Genomic DNA, 20,128 nt, shown 5'->3' on the forward strand with positions numbered 1-20,128 from the left:
GAGAGAGAGAGTAGCTGAAACTAAGACTTCTAAATCTTTAACTAATTAAAGCCTTTGTTTTAGCCTTATTCCATTTGGATAAGGATCCATTGTAGATCCTTAAGCTTTACTTTTGCATGCGATGTATTTTCATCAAGTGTTTTTTTGTTTTAATAAGCAGTAACTTTTTAAAGTTGTTTGATGCAAGAAACGGCCTAATTAAATTCACATAATTTGAAAAATTGCAAGGGATCTTGAGTTTTCTTGAATTTTATTAATTGAGCGCAGCATTTAACGGGATTGTTTATGCAATTACAAATAATCAAGTAATTAAAACATACACCAAATCACAAATGTAATTAAGCCCCTTACCTACCAGTCACTCTCCATCATACGATTCATACCCCACCCAAGATGATCATAATTATGTCGTCGTCTGCGAGCCATATGATGTCTAAATTAATTTGTGATACATTCATATTCTTAAGCCTATATATGCCATGCCTGCCGTACCACAGTCACGGACGGAACCCAAGGGGGGCCAGGAGGGGCCCTTCTGGCCTCCAAAAAAAAATTGTTAAGCATATATAAAGTATATTTTTAAAACTTTATTATGATGATCCCTAAAAAAAAAATATTCAATACAATCCAATTTTTCTAAAATTAAAATTTTAGTCCAGAAATAGATCAGAAATGTTATAAGCTGTATCAATGTGTGTGTATATATATAACGTAAAATAGTCATACTCATCCGTTAGCCATCAGACCAGCCGTCCATCTAATAAGTCAAAAGGCGAAAATCAGACTAATTGGAGTTATTGACACTGCCAAGATCCAACATGTATAGTATAATCAATATCCGTTGGCCACCAGACCCCACTACTCATCATGAAGTCAAAGGCTAAAATGAAACTAATTAATTAATTTTTTTTTTTTTTTAGTAGTACATAATTGATAATTATTCAAGTGAATATAGTTTTTTTTTTTTTCTTTAAATTAACCATTTAAAATACACATGATTTTCACATAAAATTTAACATGCTAGCTAGCTGCAGTAAAAGTGTAAGTGAAAATTACATGTATGCATTTTCGTTTGAGTTGGTGTGGGTGTTTATTGATGTTATTGGTTTTGTTTTTATTCATGAAAATGGAAATGTTTTTTGAAGTTACAAGTAGTTTAGAAATGTTGGATTTGAATGGGTGATCGATGAAGATTTGTGAAGAAACTAGGGAGAGATCACAAATACTCTGATACAAAAATATATAGCTTGGATTTCTTTCCTGCATATGGATTACAACAGTACATGATTACAGAAAGTAATTAGAACACCCATGAATCCCACATAATTAACCATGTTACAAGAGAAAGAAAAAAACCCCACAAAATTATAACCTTCTTAAAACACTTAATTATATCACACGAGTCTAAGAAGAAGAACAAAAAAAAAAGAAAAGATGAGAATCAAAAGGCAGGCAGGCTAGGCACACATTTAAAAGTAGTGAATATTTGTGGCCACCATTCTAGAGGGGCTAAGAAGGTGATAAGAGCCATAACGCTTCAAGCCGCAGCCGTGATGAATATCACGGCAATCCAGCTCCATCTCCAACAATACCTTGTAAAAGATATCAACGTTGCATGGAAGAGCAAGCGGGCCTTGGTTATCATAACCATACTCCGACTCCGCCTCTTCAAGCAGCATCTGGAATAGAGGATGGTTTGCATATTCTGTTTTTATCACAAACTTTTGCTTTTGAGGCCCCACATACACCGAAAAGCAACCTTCCGGAGCCACCCGTCGTTTTCTAGCACGCTTTTCCTCTTCCACCAGCGACGGCCACGACTTGCTCTTCAGAGTTAGGCCACGTACGGGCCCCGAACCCGAACTCCTCTTTGGGCCTCGCCCGATGGATTTGCATCGCTCCCATGTCTTGATGATCAGCCCCCTCTTCCCTTTTTCCTTAGTGATCGCATCCATTTTCGTCGGTACAAAAATTAATTAACCAGAAAATAGCTAATTCTATAATATCTATATAGGATATATATGAGCTTAAAAATCACTCACACAACATACGGCGAGAGCTGGGTACGTAAAAGGAATGCTTTGAAAGTGTTGGGTGATTTGGTTAACCTCTGTCGTAAACCAAATGAAACCTCACCTTGATCCTTGGCCTCATTGTGTTACTCATGATACCTTAATCTAATGAAACTGGAAAAAGGAAAGACGAAATCATGCGCACAAGAAGAGGATTCAGAGGAAGGTAGCCATTTGGGTAACTCTAGAACGAAGAAGAGGATAAGAGGGGAATTGAAGGAGAAGAGTCTTATTAGTGCTGGGATATGGCCTCACTTGCGTCTTTAGTTGACGATGATCACCACTAGCTTTCGTCTGCTATAAATAAAGCTCAAATGGGATATAAAATATTCTTAAAGGTAGCCCACTTGTCAACGTTTGAAGGACAGAGGGGGCCTATGAGCCTATCTTTGTCTATGCTACACTATTCCAATTTTCTTTTTTTACCCTTACGGTGACATGAAGAGGCCAGCTCCTCGAATGGAGATGGAAGTGGACAAAAACTTTTCTTACCACCATATCTATCTATATATCTTTCTTTTTTTGAGGGACATGTTTATGGGATTACTTTTATCATTGATCATGAAATGATTAAGAAACAAAAAGATTTGTTAATTTAATTATATAGTTCATTATTTGGCCTCATTAAAAGTGTATTTTTAAACAAAATTATGAAAAATTACAAATAGAGCCCTAGTTAGTATATGACTTGTTAATTATATATTCTCTTAGCGGATTATTAGGATGTCTGGTTAGATTAATGTATAAATTGACAGCGTCAGAGGATGGATGGGTGAAAGACTTACTATTTACATACAGTTTTTAGCCGCCCACGGGATGTATCTTTCTCCTTGAATATTTGTCGTTTTCAATGTGTTTATATATAGAGGTATACGAGTAGAAATTGAAGTAGGCTTAGTTAGTGCATGCAGTGGTCCTGGAAATTACTTAATGAGACTTTTCAAATCCGGAGATGAATCCTTGCTTTCTTTTTTCCCGTGGCTAATTACTGAATGGTGGGATAAAAGTCAATCCACCATCCATGTATTTGTTTTTTCAATTTTTGGCTGCTCGCCAACCAAAATTTTAAAATAATCCAATTAATTATTACTATTTCCATTATGTACCTACAATTAATGGAAATAAATAAATTTTGAGCTGACAATTGTATAATTACTTATACGAAAAGTTACTACCGTGCACTATTAGCCACATGGTAAAGCTCTTTGGAGACATGATTGCCTTTGTCTATATTCCGTGCTACGTACTGTTAACATCCACTTGTATCTCCTTCTACAGTTAAGGCGATATAGAATTTGTTGATTGATTTGACTTTAATGAAGAGACAATTTTTTTTTTTCCGTTGAATTAGTTTAACGATTTGGGTGCCATGCAAAGATGATCAGCTGGTTGTCTATTGTAACGGATAGGCTCGGCTCGTGAGAGATTGTTTGAACTTCAGTAATTAGAGCTGCATGTGTGAATAAATAGGAATGAAATTATTTTAATATTTGTCTGAACAATCAGTAGAATCATGTGAGAAGTACTTGTTTGAATTCTATTTGTTCGTGTAGTTGTCCAAACGGATATATAGGGACGAACGGTTCAAATATTTGTCTAAGCAAGTGAAATCCATACAATCTTCTACATGAGATTGCCCATTGAGATGCAAAAGAGAGCTTCATTTCAATAATTTAGTCCAAATTTAACTTCAATTCCATAGAATTGAAGACTTTCCCTTAATATATAGCATTATATTAGAAGATTAATATATATTGATAAAAATATTAATTGATTTCATCACCGACACAAGAAAGAATCTTTAAAAAAAAAAAATGAGAGAGGAGGTGACGATGTCAAGCTAGGTCTCAATTATTACTCTTCTCGTTCTTAATAAAATGCCACTAAGATTATTGCTGACATAATTTATACTTGTCACATTTTGAAGAATGTTTCAGATTAATACTCCGTATAAGATTTAAATACTTTCATAATTATGATAACTTAATTAAAACGTTAACAGATCATTATTAGGGTAATTCCATTTAAATTATAAGTTTGGCTAGCTATACAATTAAAACCATATTCTAAAAGTTACATAATATTCTTTGCATTTTTTTTTTTTTTGAAAGAAAAATGGATACTCTTCATTCATAGATGAAAAAAGAATACAAGAGCATTCATTAGCTCTATAAAGAAAGATCATTAAGCTCTAAAAGAACAATATTGGAAATACATGTAGGAGTCTCCTCAATCTACAAATTATCCCTTGATACCCTCAATGCCTCCTTCGCCAAGCCATGAGCCGCTTCATTAGCCTCTCGCTTAATATGGCTAATCTTCCATTGATGGAGGGATCTTAGAACTAGCTTGGTATCTTCCACTAAATGCCCATATCGAAGCCAATTTTGTTCTGTCTCCCCAATGGCCTTAACAACCAATAATGAATCGCCTTCCAAAATTACATCAAAAAAACCCAAATCTCGGCATAGTTCGGCTGCGTGTAGAGCTGCCAAAGCTTCCCCAACAGTCGATTCATAAATTGCCCCAATGGTTTTATTTTTAGCTGCAAGCACCCTTCCACCTTCATCTCTGATAATGACTCCTATACCCATCCACTTCCTATCCGAAGATAGAGCAATATCCCAATTTGCCTTGTAAAATCCAAGTGGAGGAGCTTGCCACTTCAATCCCGTCCCAACAATATTATCTACTACCAGGACCGATTCCTTAGCATTTGCCTGAGTGTATTGCATCAGCCCCTCTCTCGCCAGATTTGCCACCGTCGTTGGATGTGAGAATTCACCCCATGCACAACAGAATTGCGACGTTGCCAAATTCCTCTGGAAGTTATAGCGAAAAGATCCAGGTCCTCCCTATTTAGGCATAGCGCCATTTCTTCAAAAAAATCAATGAAATTACTGCAATTCCATTTGCACTTTTGAAGCTTGTGATTATTGGAACCCCAAACATCTTGTGCCGATGGACACGCCCATAATATGTGGTGTGCCGTTTCCTTCTCTTGACAGCAGAAAATGCACAACTCTTCATCAATGATTCCTCTTCTTTTTAGGTTATCTTTAGTGGGGAGGATGTTCTTGCAAGCTCTCCATAAAAAAACTTTTGAAGAATTTGGTACCTTCAAGCTCCAGATGGTCTTCCATACCGCTTGACCTCTGCCTTGGTTGGAGCTCTCTCCTTTGTTCCTCTCTTGACGCTCCTTTTCAATATGATAAGCACTTTTGACAGAAAATTCTCCAGAACTAGTGCCATGCCATATCAGTTTATCCTTATGACGGATAATTTTTTGCATTGATCCATAATATTATATAATTTTTTATCCTACAACTATCAGTCTATCACATATGATTTGTTAAAAAAAATTAAAAATTAATTAATATTGGAATATTATTTAACATAATAATGAATGTATAACTGCCGTGCTGATTATACGGATTATATATACCAAAATTTCCTGGCCTCTTCAAATTAAATGAGATCACTGCCGACTATTCGAGTGTTTATAAATCTTTATAAAAGTATTGCCTATTTTGTCTTTTAATGAAGCCGTTGACATATTAACCATAAAGAAACTAATGAAGTGGTTCGTGAATTGAATAATAAAAACTGATAATTATATAAATTATTTTGCTGGACTCCTTCCAAAACTTATATCTTATACATTTCCTTTCCATTCATTATCATACAGCAATATCTTCTAGGGCATGCTCGATTAAATCCTAATTTAAGTAAGACCTAAAAAACTTCTCTGCAATCAAGATATTGTTTTCTGTTTCTTTTTTTTTCTTTTTTTTTGGATGAATTGAAAAAAACAAAAGATGAATCCGATGACGGATATTAAATCGATGTATTTCTTTCGCATACAATTTTAACACGATATGTAATATTTCTCAAATGTATTTTAAAAAGAGAAATATTAGGCTTACAAACACATTTTAATAAAAAATAAAAAATAAAAAATAAAAAATAAAAAATAAAAAATAAAAAAAAATAAAAAAATAAAAAAAACTTTTACAAACTGATGTGACACAACATGATTGAGTTTCTCAAAATTTGAATTTATCTCCTATTCAATCATGTTGTGATACATCAATTTGTAAATTTTTTTTTTATAAAATGTGTTTGTAAGCCTAATAATCTTCTTTTTAAAATCAACAATATTCTAAAGAAGTAGATATCTTTAAAGCCCTTCGATTCTTTGACCTGATTTACCTCCACCGGCTCCACCGCAAGCAATCGCCAGCTTCATTAACACTTTGTTTGACTTGCTTGTCCGTCTATATATATATATACCTACGCACTCCTTTCTTCCCGGCTGGTTGTATAATGAGGAAATTGACCCTTTCTACTCTCTAGAGTAGGTCGACAATAGCTGGCTCATCCCAAAAGAAGGAAAAAGAAAATGAAAAAAACTTTCTCAGAACTTTCACATTAAAAAAAAAAAAAAAATCAAGTTATGCTCGTTTAAACTTTCATTGAATGATAGGCAAGAATAGCATTTATTAAATTTAGGAAAATGTCCCAGAAGTTTCATTTTTTGTACTGTGATCAAAAGTTTCAATCTGTGTCAAATAGGTTGATCCTTCCCTTAGAGTTCCGTTAAATTTGTGTGTTAGGGAGTCATTTGACAAAAAGTGATAACTCAGGGACTTCTAAGAAACTAAGACATTTTTCCCTTAAATTTATACAGGATGGAGTTCAACAACGATAGTGGACATTGGACAATATGGGATGGAGTCCAATATTTCCACTTCCAAGAACAAGAGAAGCAACCCTAAATTTAATGGACATGATCAAATAAGCCAAATATTTAAGATTAAAATTATTACAAGTTACATACCAAGTTTATTATGAATGATTATAAAAATTAAATTGTGCTTACTTTTGCTTGATATTTTCTCTTAATTTTAGTTTTAATTATTATGTTATAATTCCCTCGAAACTTTTTCTGATTGAGCAATGTTATTTTGTATTCTCCCATTATTCTTTCATCCCTATATTTTGAAAATCAATTATTGAATTTGTATGACTCACATAAGTAAAGGTGTGCGTCCTGCAAATTTAATAATTGATTTTCGATAAGCACATTGAATTTTATTTTTCTGTTAAGTTAGCTATTATACTTTATTATTGGAGAAACTTCACTTACGTACATGGATGTTTTGGTGCTATCAGGTTCCATATTTTAAAATTTTGTAATGTCAGTCTTATGGTTAGGATTAATTAGGGTTAAATTAAATGGTAAATAGGTGAAATATCCCTTCTATATACCCTTATAAAATACAAAATTACCCTAATTACATAATTAATAATTAAAAAAAAAATGTGGGAGTGTGAGAGTGAGAGTGAGAGTGAGAATACTCTTAAGAATATCCAAAAATTGAAAGAACAAATAAAAGTTGCCTTTAAATAGGCTAAAACTCATAATCCTGCTATTACTATGAAATCCTATTGGAATTAAACAATTAAAGACCGATTTCCTAATACTTACAAATAAAAGTTCATAACCGTTAAATGAATAAGAACTCCTAAAAATAAAAATAAAGACTTTAAAGACTCTTAAAAATATAATAGGATCAAAATAGCCGATTAAGCTACTATTTGGGAATAATCAGGACTACAATTAAAATAGAGAAGAAAACACCTTTTAAAAGAGAAAAAATGGATCACGTCTAATTCTCTTCTCACATTCACAATCTAAAATTTGTCATTATATTTAAATTTGATTCTACATTAATCCAGAATAAGTCATTACTCACTCACTCACTTTACCATGGTCCATATGAATCATCTAATCAAATTGATTTTTTCTTCCATATATGTCTTCCATCATTATTGTTACCTACTCCAAACTCTACAACTCCAACTGATTAGTAATTCAATCTAGAAGTCATATTTGTATCTCTCTTATGTCACTCTAATAATGAGGTGGCTTTTAAAATCACAATTTGATCAAAATTCAATAATAATCAATCACAAAACCAATGGTGATTTTAGAAGTTATATCATTATTGGAGTGACACAAGAATAACTTATAGCATTACTCAAACTCTATACATTTTACTTCCATCTCCACTTTCTTCATTATCTCCACATTTATCATAAACTGATTCTTGCTTTGCCACAAATTGATATGGCAAATGGCAGTCTACTTGTAAGATACATACTCAATTAGTCAAAACATATTGATTAAATAATTAAATTTAATTGTAATTGATATGATAATGCTTTGTGAACTGTCATATCATTTTATAAGTCAAAGTGACAGTTATCATCTCAATAACTAAATAATTAAATTGTGCAAGTACTGTGTGATTGGTTTATTTTGGATTATCAAATCAAGCATATATAATTTATAAATTTTAAACCATAAATAAGAGATAATAAAAGAAAAGAGAATTAGGATTGAACCTCTTCTCTTTTCTTATGTCTTTATTTTCGTGCTTAAATGTTATAAAATTGAGTAATTTTATAAGTTCTTATTATATCTCTCAAAAACTGAATTAACTTTTAAAATTACAATTTAATAATAATGAATTATAAGCTCAATTATGATTTCTCTTTTGAATAATTTTATAAATTCTTATTATGTCTCTCAAAAAAAATAAAATTACTTTTAAAATTACAATATAATAATAATTAATTATAAGCTCAATTGTGATTTCTCTTTTAATTATAAGCTCAATTGTGATTTATCTTTTAAGAGCCATCATTGTGAAGAGGATACATGATGAATACAATTGCTTACTCCCAAACAAAGCGCCGCAAGTTAATGTCAAAAATAAAAAAAAAATTCTAAACCGACCTGTAATGGGATTATGAGAGCTCGCTTTCCACGTGGTGCTATCCCATTGGCTACGGCCCTTTATATATAGAGAAATGATATAATGCAATAAAATGATCATTTTTGGCCCATAAAGTGTTAGGTGGCAAGAGATTATAGGCCCCATCTATAATTGTTGTGGCCCCACCTACTGATAAGCCTATAACCTCTTAACACTTAGAACTTTTATGGGCAAAAAATAATTATTTTATTGCATTATAGCATATCTCTTATATATATATATATATATATATATATATATATATATATATGTGTGTGTGTGTGTAATCGTGGCACTGTTTCCTCTTTAACAATCTTTACAAATAAGAAGTAAGAAGAAAGAACCCTAAAAGAAAGAAAGCAAAGAAAACTTTCGCTCTTTCTTGCGCTCTAAACAAAACCCTAACCCTTAAGCCAAACCCTCGCTTTCTCAACCATGAAGTCTGAAGGAAAGAAAGTTGTCACGGAAGGTAATAACCTTTCGGAACCGAAGGATCGAACTGCACAAGTTTTTACAAATAATAGCAGTAGCAGTAGAACCAGTAGTTCGAGTGGTTCTTCGGATATCGACGACTCCAACGATTCAAAAGTCGAGTTTGCCAGGAATTTTATCTCTTCTGTCGGGCCGGTGAAGGGCGAAGAGGCTTTGCCTGTGACGGAGGCTTGGCCATTGTCGGTGAGGGTTCCAGTGGAGGCTGCGTTGGTTAATTATAAGAAACCAAAAGGTCTGGTTGTTCACAATTGCAAGCAGTTTTGGAAAGCAGGTGATTACGAGATCACCAACAGAGGCGATGTTGCTTCCACTTCTGGTAATTAATAGAGCATGAGTTGTTTTTCTTTAATAATTATTCCTTCTTCTTTTTTCTTTCTTCCTTTGCTTCTTTTCGTTTTTACAGTTTGCATGTCTGCGTTTAATGCTTTCTTTTCTTTTTTTTACGATCGAGAATCATGTGTGTAAGTACTAACAGAAAAGAAAAAAAAAGAAAAAAAAAAAAAGAAGATACATGGAAGTGTTTGATTGTTTTTGTTTAAGCATTCTTTGTAGTGAATTGCCTTACCGCTATATATTGAATGAATATGAGCAAGTGGTGGAATTAATATATATGCATTTTTGGGGCATTAGGTCTTATAACAACAAATCAAATATTATTTTTCAATTTGAATTTGTGTTTCTTTCGTTTCTTTATCAAATAATTAGTTTTTGGCATTTTACATTATCAATGTTCATAAATTCTAATGTATAGTGGATATATATGGAGTTACAAATTGTTATTTTTCTAATTATTAATTATGGTTATGAGTTTCTTGTAATTTATGTTTAGTTCACATGTTCATTGACATGATCTAACAAAAACGATCGAAATCAAATGTTTGTATAACAACTTCAAAGCAAGAAAATCAAACATCTAGTATGTTTAATTCTAAACATATTTCAATTTTTGTTCGTTTGTTATTTTGCAGCAGGCATAGAACATGTTAGGGTCCATCCTAAATTTCTACATTCAAATGCGACCAGCCATAAATGGGCTCTGGGAGGTAGATAACCAATATGTTTTTTTTCTTTTTTTTTTCTCCAAAATAGTTGGGTTATGTATAAAAGAATATATTATTGACTGTGGGTCTTAATTGCACAGCTTTTGCGGAGCTTCTAGATAACTCTTTGGATGAGGTACTAACACTCGCTTCTTTACTCCAAAAGTTAAGAATCATTACATGCATATTAATTTTCATCTTTTCATTTTTTTTTTCTGGTCTTTTAATTGGCATGCAGGTCTGTAATGGAGCTACATATGTTTATGTCGATGTTCTTGAAAACAGGAAAGATGGCACTAAAATGTTGCAAGTTGAAGGTAGGTAGCTTGATTGTTTTGCCTTCTATTCAATTATTGTTTTTTGAAAATTTATTTATTTATTGTCCTGTCTTATTATTATCATTTTCGGATATTGAAGAATTTTTTAAAAGATTAATTTAGCTCCTCATATGCTTTTATTTATTTCATTAAATATCTATTGCTTTCTACTTTTGTGCTACAGATGATGGTGGTGGAATGACTCCTGATAAGATGCGGCAGTGCATGTCTCTTGGCTATTCTGTAAAAAGCAACATGGCCAACACCATTGGTCAATGTGAGCTCCTAAATCACTTAAAAAAGATCACACATCAATTTAATGGATAAATAATTGGATGTGCAGAAGCCTTGATCATATGCCTTAATCTTTTCCTTTCTGTTTTTTTTTTCCCCCCAATTTTCTCCCAGATGGAAATGGGTTCAAGACAAGTACAATGAGGCTAGGAGCAGATGTTCTCGTGTTTTCACGTTGCCAAGGGAATGATGGACAAGGGTAGGTTCTCTTTTCTTTTTTTTTTAATTTGCTTACAATTAAATTTTGTTTATGGCTTGCTTGTTTTGATCTTTCTATTATGGTGATCATATATATGGCAACTAGAGATCAATTTCTATCTATTTATTTACTTTCTATGGGTTTGCTCAATTTGTTTGCATGTCATCTTCAAGAATCAAGACTAATTTAATTGTATTTATTTGTTTAAGGCTCACACAAAGCATCGGAATGCTATCCTACACATTTTTGAGGGGTACTGGAAAGGAAGATGTTGTGGTTCCCATGGTAAGACCCACTTGTAATGATTCTAGTTTGCATGTATTTATATACTTGAATTTTCATCCAAGTGTTGGACCGTTCTTTATCACCAATTTTTTTTTTTTGTTTTTTTGGAATGACAAGATTGACTTTGAGAAAAAAGGACAAAAGTGGAAGAAGATGACACGATCTTCTCTGCATGACTGGAATAGAAATTTAGCAACCATATTGCAGTGGTCACCTTATGCAAGTGAAGAAGAGCTTTTTAAGCAGGTAAGTCTTCTTTTCGTTTTTTCAATTTCAAAAATCTATCAAATTTTTAATGACATTTCTCATTTTATCACTACTTATGATTCTTTGTTCGATGTAGTTCAATTCCCTGAACGATCATGGAACACGAATAATTATATACAACCTTTGGGAAGATGACGAAGGAAATCTGGAACTTGATTTTGACACAGATAAACATGTAAGTTTTAATCACTCTTACTTTTATTTTCTGATTTTACTTGATGGCTCAAGCAGTTTCTGATAAGGCTAAATATTTATAATGTTCAATGTAAAAGGACATTCAACTTAGAGGAGTCAACCGAGATGAAAAGAGCATACAAATGGCACAACAATATCCCAACTCTAGACACTTCTTAACTTATCAACACTCACTAAGGGTATGTGTAAATTTCTTCTTTTTTTTTTTTTTTTTTTTTTTTTTTTTTTTTTTTACTTGAGTTTAATTTAAATTCAATACATGACTGCAATATATGGTTAGTGACATTTCTGTATTTCATCTTTGTCAGAGTTACGCATCGATTCTCTATCTGAAACTTCCAGCTAACTTCAGAATTATGTTGCGTGGGAAAGATGTTCAACATCACAACATAGTGAATGACATGATGTTAACAAAGGAGATAGCATACAAACCCCTGCATCTTCAAAAAGATCCAAATGTAATGTTATTTTTAAGATTGATCTACTTGATTTAGCTTACTTGCCTGCCTTTCACTTCACCATAACCTGCTTTTGTCTTGATGCATGCTTTAAGCAGATGGCTGCCCTCGGGACAATTGGGTTTGTAAAGGATGCGAAATCCCATATTGATATTCAGGGGTTCAGTATATATCATAAGAACCGATTAATTAAGGTTTGTTTTTCTCTTCTTCTCCATTTTTGTTATGTTAACTTTACATTCTCTTTGATTGTCTTGTTTGACATGCAAATTTATTCTTTGTCAGCCATTCTGGAGGCTATGGAATCCTGCCGGCAGTGATGGTCGTGGAGTTATTGGTATGTTTCTCAATCTAGTATTGTTTTTGGCATTTGTTGACGAGTTTTAATGTCATTAATTACTTACTCTTTATGCAACAGGTGTATTGGAAGCTAATTTTGTTGAACCAGCTCATGACAAACAGGGCTTTGAGCGTACAACAGTGCTTTCGAGACTCGAGCAGCGATTAATTAAAATCCAAAGGAACTACTGGTTTGTCTCTTGAGCTCTTTGTATTCAGAAAATCAGAGGCAATTATAAACGACTTAATTACGTTTTTTTCTTAGGAGCGCAAACTGCCAGGAAATTGGTTATGCTGCAAGGCGACGTCAGGCTGATTCTCCAGACAAAGAATCTTTAGTATCTTGCAAAGAGAAATCCACTACTGCTTCTCCAGCCCAGGAAGAGAAATGTAATGGAAGTGCTTCTCCAAGTCGGGGTTCTAAATCAAAGTCCACTGTGAAATCTAATAAAAGACCACGACCTGTAGACTCTGCAAGTGAAGATGAAAGTTTTCATGAAGCATCACCTTCCTCTCGTGAATCTAAGCAAGACCCCACATCAAATTCAAAGGTAGAATTGATTGTTGATTAACAATTCTTTATCTCTCTTTAAATAGTCACTTTTTACAATTCTTTATCTCTCTTTAAATGGTTCTGTTTATGTTCCCCAACACGCAGGTAGCTCCCACAATCGCAGAAAGAAAAGTGTCCCAGCCTGATGACCATTCAAATAGTCTAACCAAACCAAAAGAAGACAAGGGAAAATCAAGTAAAAGGTTATATATTTGTTCTTGTTACCTTCCTTGAGCTCATGTTGTTTGATTGTGTCATTTGCGGTTCCATTTTTTTAACCAATGAAATCTACTTTACAGATTGAAGGAACTAGGCAGTCTACATCAGATGAATGAAGTGCTAAATGATTTACAGCATGAAAGAGAGAGGCGTAAATCACTTGAACTTCAAGTAAGTGGATAGTCATTTGCCCATTTCATCCTTTTATATATTTGTTCTTGTTATACAGTATTTCAGTTTGGTTATGCCCGTAATTTCTCATAGTGGATTATTCTACTTGGTCTTTTTGGTTTCTCTTCATTACCATCAGGTTCAAGAGAAACAAAGTAAAATAGATGAGCTGGACCAAGAGCAAATAACTCTGATTGATATGATCGCAGAAGAAAGGGGGCGGAGAGATGCTCTGGAGAAGAGTTTGAGGAATAAGTTAAAGGTCAGCAGATTTTTCTTAGACTGTAAAATCTTAATTTAGCACACTGAAAAATCTTTCTTTTGCTAATGAAGTATTAATTTTTTATTTTGTGTGCCATAGGAAGCATCTGCGACAATTTCTGAGCTGCTTGAGGAGGTGAAGCAGCTAGAAGGCAAGAAGGGTTGAAACTGCCACCAGCATTAACTGTTGTAATTAACTCTATTTTATAGAAAAGGGGTGTGTGCTCATCCTTAAATGTGTCATATAAAGGAGCACAAACCCTCATTAGGAACTTCAATATTGCTAGGAGAAGAAACCTACTTTGGCGGGTTAACAATTGACCAAATCCGGCCACATTGTTCTAGCCCATTGGTACAAAATGAGTGCGCTTATTATAACTTTTACTATAAATCATTTATAGATTTTGAGGTGACAGTTAAATGAAAAATTTGACTTGTTAACCATACACTGTTAACTATTTCACTAATTATATATAGGCTACTATGTACATGAATTAAAGAAAAGTTATAATATGCCAAGCATTTTCCAAAGCCAAAATTTGATCATCAAGACTGTTCATGAAACACACAACTACTTCAAATTAATCATTATGGGTTGGAAAAAGCTATTAATTACAGAATAAAATCCACTTCATTTCAAATTAAATGGATATCAAGATTTAAAGCTTGTACATCAATGTAAAGTTAATATTAACACTTTAAAAAAAAAAAAAAATTGTTAGATATATCACATATCAAATCTTATCATAAAATTAATACTATCTATTTCAATTTCATTTGAAATGGAACTTGTACTTTGGTTACGTGGTAAAGAGACGAGCATCCTTGGGCGTCGGCCCGTTTGAAGTTCTTTTAGTATATTTACCTGATGGGCCAGTTTTGGGCCTCAGACCCTCTGAAACTGCTTCCTATAGGCTATAGATGAATACATCCCAAATGATCACTGTCTACAGGTCAGATACAGCAAAATTCAGCAATCTAATCTGTCATACTGTTTAGGGTTTTTTTTTTTTTTTTTTCCTTCCGAATTAAGGTGCAGATTCATTATCTGAGTTGGGCATAATCAATTAGGGTCTTTAAATTAAGCACAAAAATTAGTTAGATGTTTTGGGTTCATTGTTAATATAGTTTGAACGGAATAGTTACATGATTTCTCAGTACAATATTGAGTATTGATGGATTGCTGTTTGTTTTATCGATTGGTGTCGATGGATTTGAGCTCTTACGGATTAAATTCCTCTGCCACCTTCTCATACATGCTCAAGAATAAGATTTTGTTTGCTGCTGAGGAGAGACAGAGAAGAGATTTTTCTCAGACTCTGTAAGGTGAGATAATGCTGTAGAAAAGCGTATGGTTGCATCCTAATTGTGTTCTTTAGCATGACAGCAATTGAGACTGTCTTGTGTTTACATTTTGTCTCCTGAAAAAAGGTGGTTTCGTTTGTAGCTCAGCCACTAAAATTTATTTTCTAAGCATTGGACTCTTATCCAATAAATTTACTGCTGTTGAGATTGTGAAGGCTTTTCATAGTTAGATAATTTCTTCTTGTTTAGTGTGGGGGACTTGCAAGCGAAAATGAAAAAAGTGTGTCTACTGGTTGCTAACTGCTAAGTGTGTTCATAAACACAATGTAGTAATGTGAAGAAATTCATCTGCCTATTGTAACAATCTAATTAGGCAAAATATATTGTATTTTCTATCTGCATTGTCTTCCAGCATTGACATACAATATTAATGATCAAACATAGTATTTGATATAATTGAAGAAAAGAAGTAAACTATCACTATGGATTTTGGTTTTGAGGGCTATTAGGAGGGGATGGGGGGATATATGGTATCCAAGTTCTTGGGTCTCTAAGATTAAATGTTGGTGGAGGAGGAGGAGGAGGAGATAATGGAGGGATATTGGGTATCCAAGTTCTTGGATCTCTTAGATTAAATGCAGGTGGAGGGGGTGGGGAAAGAAGAGATGGAGTAGGAGGAAAAGGAGGGAGTTGTGGGAATGGAAAGGGCAAAGATGGTGGGTTTGGAAATGGTAGTGGAGGGAAGGGAAAAGATGGAAAAGGTGGTAGTGGAGGGAAGGGTAGTGATGGGAAAGGAGGCAATGGAGGGAAGGGTAGTGATGGGAAAGGTGGCAGTGGAGGGAGGGGTGGCAAGGGAGGGAAGGGTAATTTAGGTAAGGGGGGCCAAGGGAATACATATGGTGGGAAGTAAGGAAGAAAGCACTTCGAGGAGTTCAAAGAGCTTAGCAACTCCTCCTGATTTCTACATAAGGTGCTATTCTTCTTAGATGGCTTGTAACTCAATGCATTCAAATTGTATATACATAGATTATCTTGCTTAGACTTGACTGTGATCACATTTGATGTGACCTTTGAAGCAGGGACATTGCAGGCTGAGGTTGAGCTCCCTATTAATCTTGCCTGGCACAGTGATGTCACTGCTAAACCTTGTACGCAGTCAACCCCATCAACAGTCGGTATTTCTAGTTTATATACTCCATGCTTATCCGTGGTTCTGTTGACTGAAAACAAGATTTGTTCCGTGGTTTTTGGTGAGTGTGCATTGAATTTGCATTGGATTTGAACATCTGCACCTGATTAGTAAAACAAAAGCACACTGTTGGAAACTGAAAAGTTGAGATTTCATTTGCAAATGAAACTATAATTGAGTAGTTTTCTGTCTCAAGTGATGATTACCTGGCAAGAAGTAGCTGTGTCTAGATAAAGTGTTGCTGGAGCAGATATCACAAAAAACAACACCCACTACGTTGATGTGGGAGACTGGATTTGTTGGTTGAGCTATGAGAGAAAGTGGATGAGTGAAGAGAAATGCAAGAACAAGGAGAATTACAGAATCCATGGGAAGGGAAATTTGGAGAAGTGGGAAGAAGCTTCTACAAAAGCATCAATCGTTATAGGCGGTACTGCATGAAAGGCATCGGCGGCATTATTATATAACTGAAGAAGTGTGTTCTGTACGCATATAATGAGCCCGTGAGTAGTTGGTAATTGGACCAACTGTAATCAGAGAGTTAAAATGCTTTATCTGTTCACTACAAACAAAGACATGTGAAGAGCCTTTTTTGGCGGATTGCACAATGGTGGGGAGAGTGTGAGAGATTATTGCTCTGTAGCAGATTGACAACTTGTAAGTGGGGTTCGATTTGGAGGTTCTGTGATTTCCCACGTAGGAGAAACAGTAAGTCCAAGGATTGAAGGACCATGTTGCAGTGGAAGATTGGAATTTTTTCTTTAAAAAAAAAGAAAAAAATTATTTCTGCACTGAGGCCTGCTTGCTCTCTGACACATTTTTGTTCCTTCCACTTGCTGTTCATGGAAACAAGAAGAAATCGGCACCCAATTTACTTGGCTAGTTCAGATAAGCGTTCGGCTTGCACCACAGGCCACATGCAGCACCTGGGTAAGTTTTCATTCATTGTACGCCACAAATGGACTGCAGCAAAACGTTCAGTAGACGACAGTACTGTGCAATGATCATGTTTCCTGAGCGTATAATTCATCTTGTAGTTTGTGGGTTGTCTTTCCTTGCCAAAAGAAAAATTATTATTGGAGTGGGACTCACAGGATATGCACAGATTTTTAACTGTTGGGCACCATGGTGAGCTGCATATTATTATATTAGAGTAATGTTCATCTGCATACAGCTAAATTGGGTTAAGAGATTCACCAAAACTAGTATATAAGAATAAGAGCACATTGTCATCATTGTGCAGATCATGAGGGATATGTACTTGCAGTACAACCAAATTCGCCATAATGAAACCAGTAGCACTACATTTGGCAGAATTTAGTCGTGATTTGGGTTTTTTTTTTTTTTTTTTAAACCATCATGTAGTAGGGTGATATGCTATGAAAGCAACGGATTGAAATTTGAGTAGATTTAGACAGCTAGTAGAGGATAGAAGAAGCTTTTTGAGTATGTTCCAAAATTGGCAGATCAACCATGTCAATCTAGAATTCAACTCTATAGCACATGAGTTAGACAAAGCAGCAACTTATAAACTGGTCATGAATCAAGTTTAGATAAAAAGAGATTTTAAATTGTATCTGTGACATTGTTTTATTAGAGTGACGAGCTCTTTCTTCTTGATTATAAATGAATTATGCAACTTTTTTTTCTTCCAAAAACAAAAAAACACAAAAGTGTATAAGAGGACATGGGACTTGGCACACCCTTTTTTTTCGCCTTTCTTTTTCGTACTGGCACACCCATATTGCACATGTCGCACCTTAAGGGCTTCCTAGCCTTGGATTTTATTTATTTATTTTTTATCCTGTTATATATTCGTTGTCAAAATGCACGTTTGGGTGGGAGGGAGGGAATGGTTCATTGAGTGCGACTCTCTTGGGCCTCAGACTGGGAAAAAGGCAGCCGAAAAGAATCCTACAAGCCTCAGTCCAAACAGTAATCCTTTGGGCTATAACAGTCCAAAATGTTTTCAGTTTTTCCTTCAAATGGTAGCCCATGGAAAGTGGGCCAAGGCCCTTATCCCCATTGAAAATAAAAATATGTTTATCCGGGTTGGTTGAATTGAACCCACCCTGGTCGGAGTCGAAGCAACTCAAAACATGCAAAGAGCAAGTGGGACCCACCAACCCTGTCACGTGACATTCCCGTATTGCATGTACTTTATACAGGTAATAAACAGGATCCCCGACCAGATAAAGCAAAGCTGGCCCAGCTGCTAAATCGAAACAAACGGGTCCCAACATGCAAAGGTGAGTTCATGACTCAGAGTCTCTGTTCATACGAAATCAAACATGGCAAACAGCTATTCGTGCTGATGGCCAAGACCACCGTCCTTGTCATCATAGCTTGGTCCATGTGGCGTACAAAGATAAACATCGCAATGAATGAAACTACTTGAACAGCCACGCGTACGGACACCACTAGATTTTGCCGGAAATCAAAGACCACTCACACTCTAATCGTTTTTTTCCCATTATATGGGTGCGTGGTGTTGATTACGATAAATTAACGATCAAGAACCGGTTTAAGAGAAGCTTAAATATTGATTTTCACCTTCCATTCTGTATACAAAGGAGAGAGATCGAGATTCAAATACATTGCTCCATTTAACATTCATTACGTACACAAGTTAGAAACCTCAAAAGTAGCTCAGCTTTTATATCAAAGATTAGAGAAGGCCAGGAAAATTAAAATCAAACACACTAAAATGAAACCCAGTGCTCCTTCCCCTCCCTTCATTCCTTCGCGTATAAAATTAACACGCTAATTTGTTGTGCGACGGCGACGCTGATCAGAGCCACAGGGCTCCAGCCTCCTTGAGAAGCGGGACAAGGGTCCCGTTAATGTGGGACGCCATGACTCGGTCCATGGCACCAATTAGCTTCCCCCCGATGAAAACCACCGGCACAGTGCCGGGAGAGTTCCCAAGCAGCCTCATCAACGCCCTCTCAATCTCTTTGCCTCTGGGATCCTGGTCCAGCTCGAACACCGTTGGATTCACGCCCATCCCACAGAAGAGCCTCTTCACCGCGTGGCACATGCAGCAGCTGCTGACGCTGAATATCACCACCGCGCTCTCCGACGCCACCCTCAACACCCGCTCTAATGGGTCGGACGCCATGCTCCTCACCGCAGGCATATAGTAACCCCACGAGTACTCAGCAGCCTGATAATGCATTCTCTTAATTAACTTAATTAATTAATTGAAAATTAAAAACCAAAGAAAGCTAGTAGTGAATTTGGAAAATTAGTGTTTGTGAGCAAGTCGAAGAATGAGATTATGAGAGTGTGATATGGCGAGGTTTTATAGGAAAGGTGTTGGGTAGGGCAGTGGAGTAAATATGTAGAGTTTGTCTGTTGCTGTCGCAGCGCGTGCGTGGAGGATCTTGTGGTTTTTGCTTCAAAAGGATTGTTGTCTGTACTGACTAGCTAGTGAGAGGCGTAGATGATGACAAAAAATGTTACTCTAAACAGTAAAAAGCTTAAAGTGTGGGGAAGCAGAGGTGTCAGCCATAGAAGGCGGCTACGGAGGGTATTTGTCTACGTTGGAGATTACTGTATGAGGGTCTACAATCTACATATATGCTTTTGAGACATGGGGCACAGCCTTGGCCTTTTTTTTTTCTACAGAGTTGAAGTTTTAATATA

General features: G+C 35.2%; 4 protein-coding genes across 4 annotated transcripts; 1 reads left to right on the forward strand and 3 right to left on the reverse strand.

Moving 5' to 3' along the window:
- Positions 1 to 1,228: 1,228 nt before the first annotated feature.
- On the reverse strand, positions 1,229 to 2,331 carry LOC132179391 (auxin-responsive protein SAUR71). Its single transcript, XM_059592115.2, has one exon. It carries the CDS (start codon positions 1,953 to 1,955, stop codon positions 1,470 to 1,472), a length of 486 nt encoding a protein of 161 aa, XP_059448098.1. The 5' UTR covers positions 1,956 to 2,331; the 3' UTR covers positions 1,229 to 1,469.
- Positions 2,332 to 9,331: 7,000 nt separating this feature from the next.
- Positions 9,332 to 14,152, forward strand: LOC132178492 (protein MICRORCHIDIA 7-like). The gene is made up of 19 exons (XM_059590920.2): positions 9,332 to 9,704; positions 10,357 to 10,431; positions 10,530 to 10,564; positions 10,667 to 10,745; positions 10,930 to 11,022; positions 11,154 to 11,238; positions 11,448 to 11,523; positions 11,641 to 11,769; positions 11,867 to 11,965; positions 12,063 to 12,164; positions 12,294 to 12,443; positions 12,542 to 12,637; positions 12,729 to 12,780; positions 12,862 to 12,973; positions 13,048 to 13,333; positions 13,441 to 13,538; positions 13,635 to 13,725; positions 13,865 to 13,987; positions 14,087 to 14,152. Exons 1-19 carry the CDS (start codon positions 9,332 to 9,334, stop codon positions 14,150 to 14,152), a joined length of 2,220 nt encoding a protein of 739 aa, XP_059446903.2.
- A 1,508-nt stretch (positions 14,153 to 15,660) lies between these two features.
- LOC132178579 (Pollen Ole e 1 allergen and extensin family protein) lies at positions 15,661 to 17,883 on the reverse strand. Its single transcript, XM_059591023.2, has 2 exons — positions 16,687 to 17,883; positions 15,661 to 16,583 (listed from the first exon to the last, which is right to left on the reverse strand). Exons 1-2 carry the CDS (start codon positions 16,847 to 16,849, stop codon positions 15,772 to 15,774), a joined length of 975 nt encoding a protein of 324 aa, XP_059447006.2. The 5' UTR covers positions 16,850 to 17,883; the 3' UTR covers positions 15,661 to 15,771.
- A 1,180-nt stretch (positions 17,884 to 19,063) lies between these two features.
- On the reverse strand, positions 19,064 to 19,763 carry LOC132179274 (glutaredoxin-C1). The gene has a single exon (XM_059591974.2). It carries the CDS (start codon positions 19,656 to 19,658, stop codon positions 19,272 to 19,274), a length of 387 nt encoding a protein of 128 aa, XP_059447957.1. The 5' UTR covers positions 19,659 to 19,763; the 3' UTR covers positions 19,064 to 19,271.
- Positions 19,764 to 20,128: the final 365 nt, after the last annotated feature.

This window comes from Corylus avellana, chromosome 4 (assembly GCF_965113065.1).
Source record: "Corylus avellana chromosome 4, dhCorAvel1.hap1.2, whole genome shotgun sequence".
Classification (NCBI taxonomy): domain Eukaryota; kingdom Viridiplantae; phylum Streptophyta; class Magnoliopsida; order Fagales; family Betulaceae; genus Corylus; species Corylus avellana.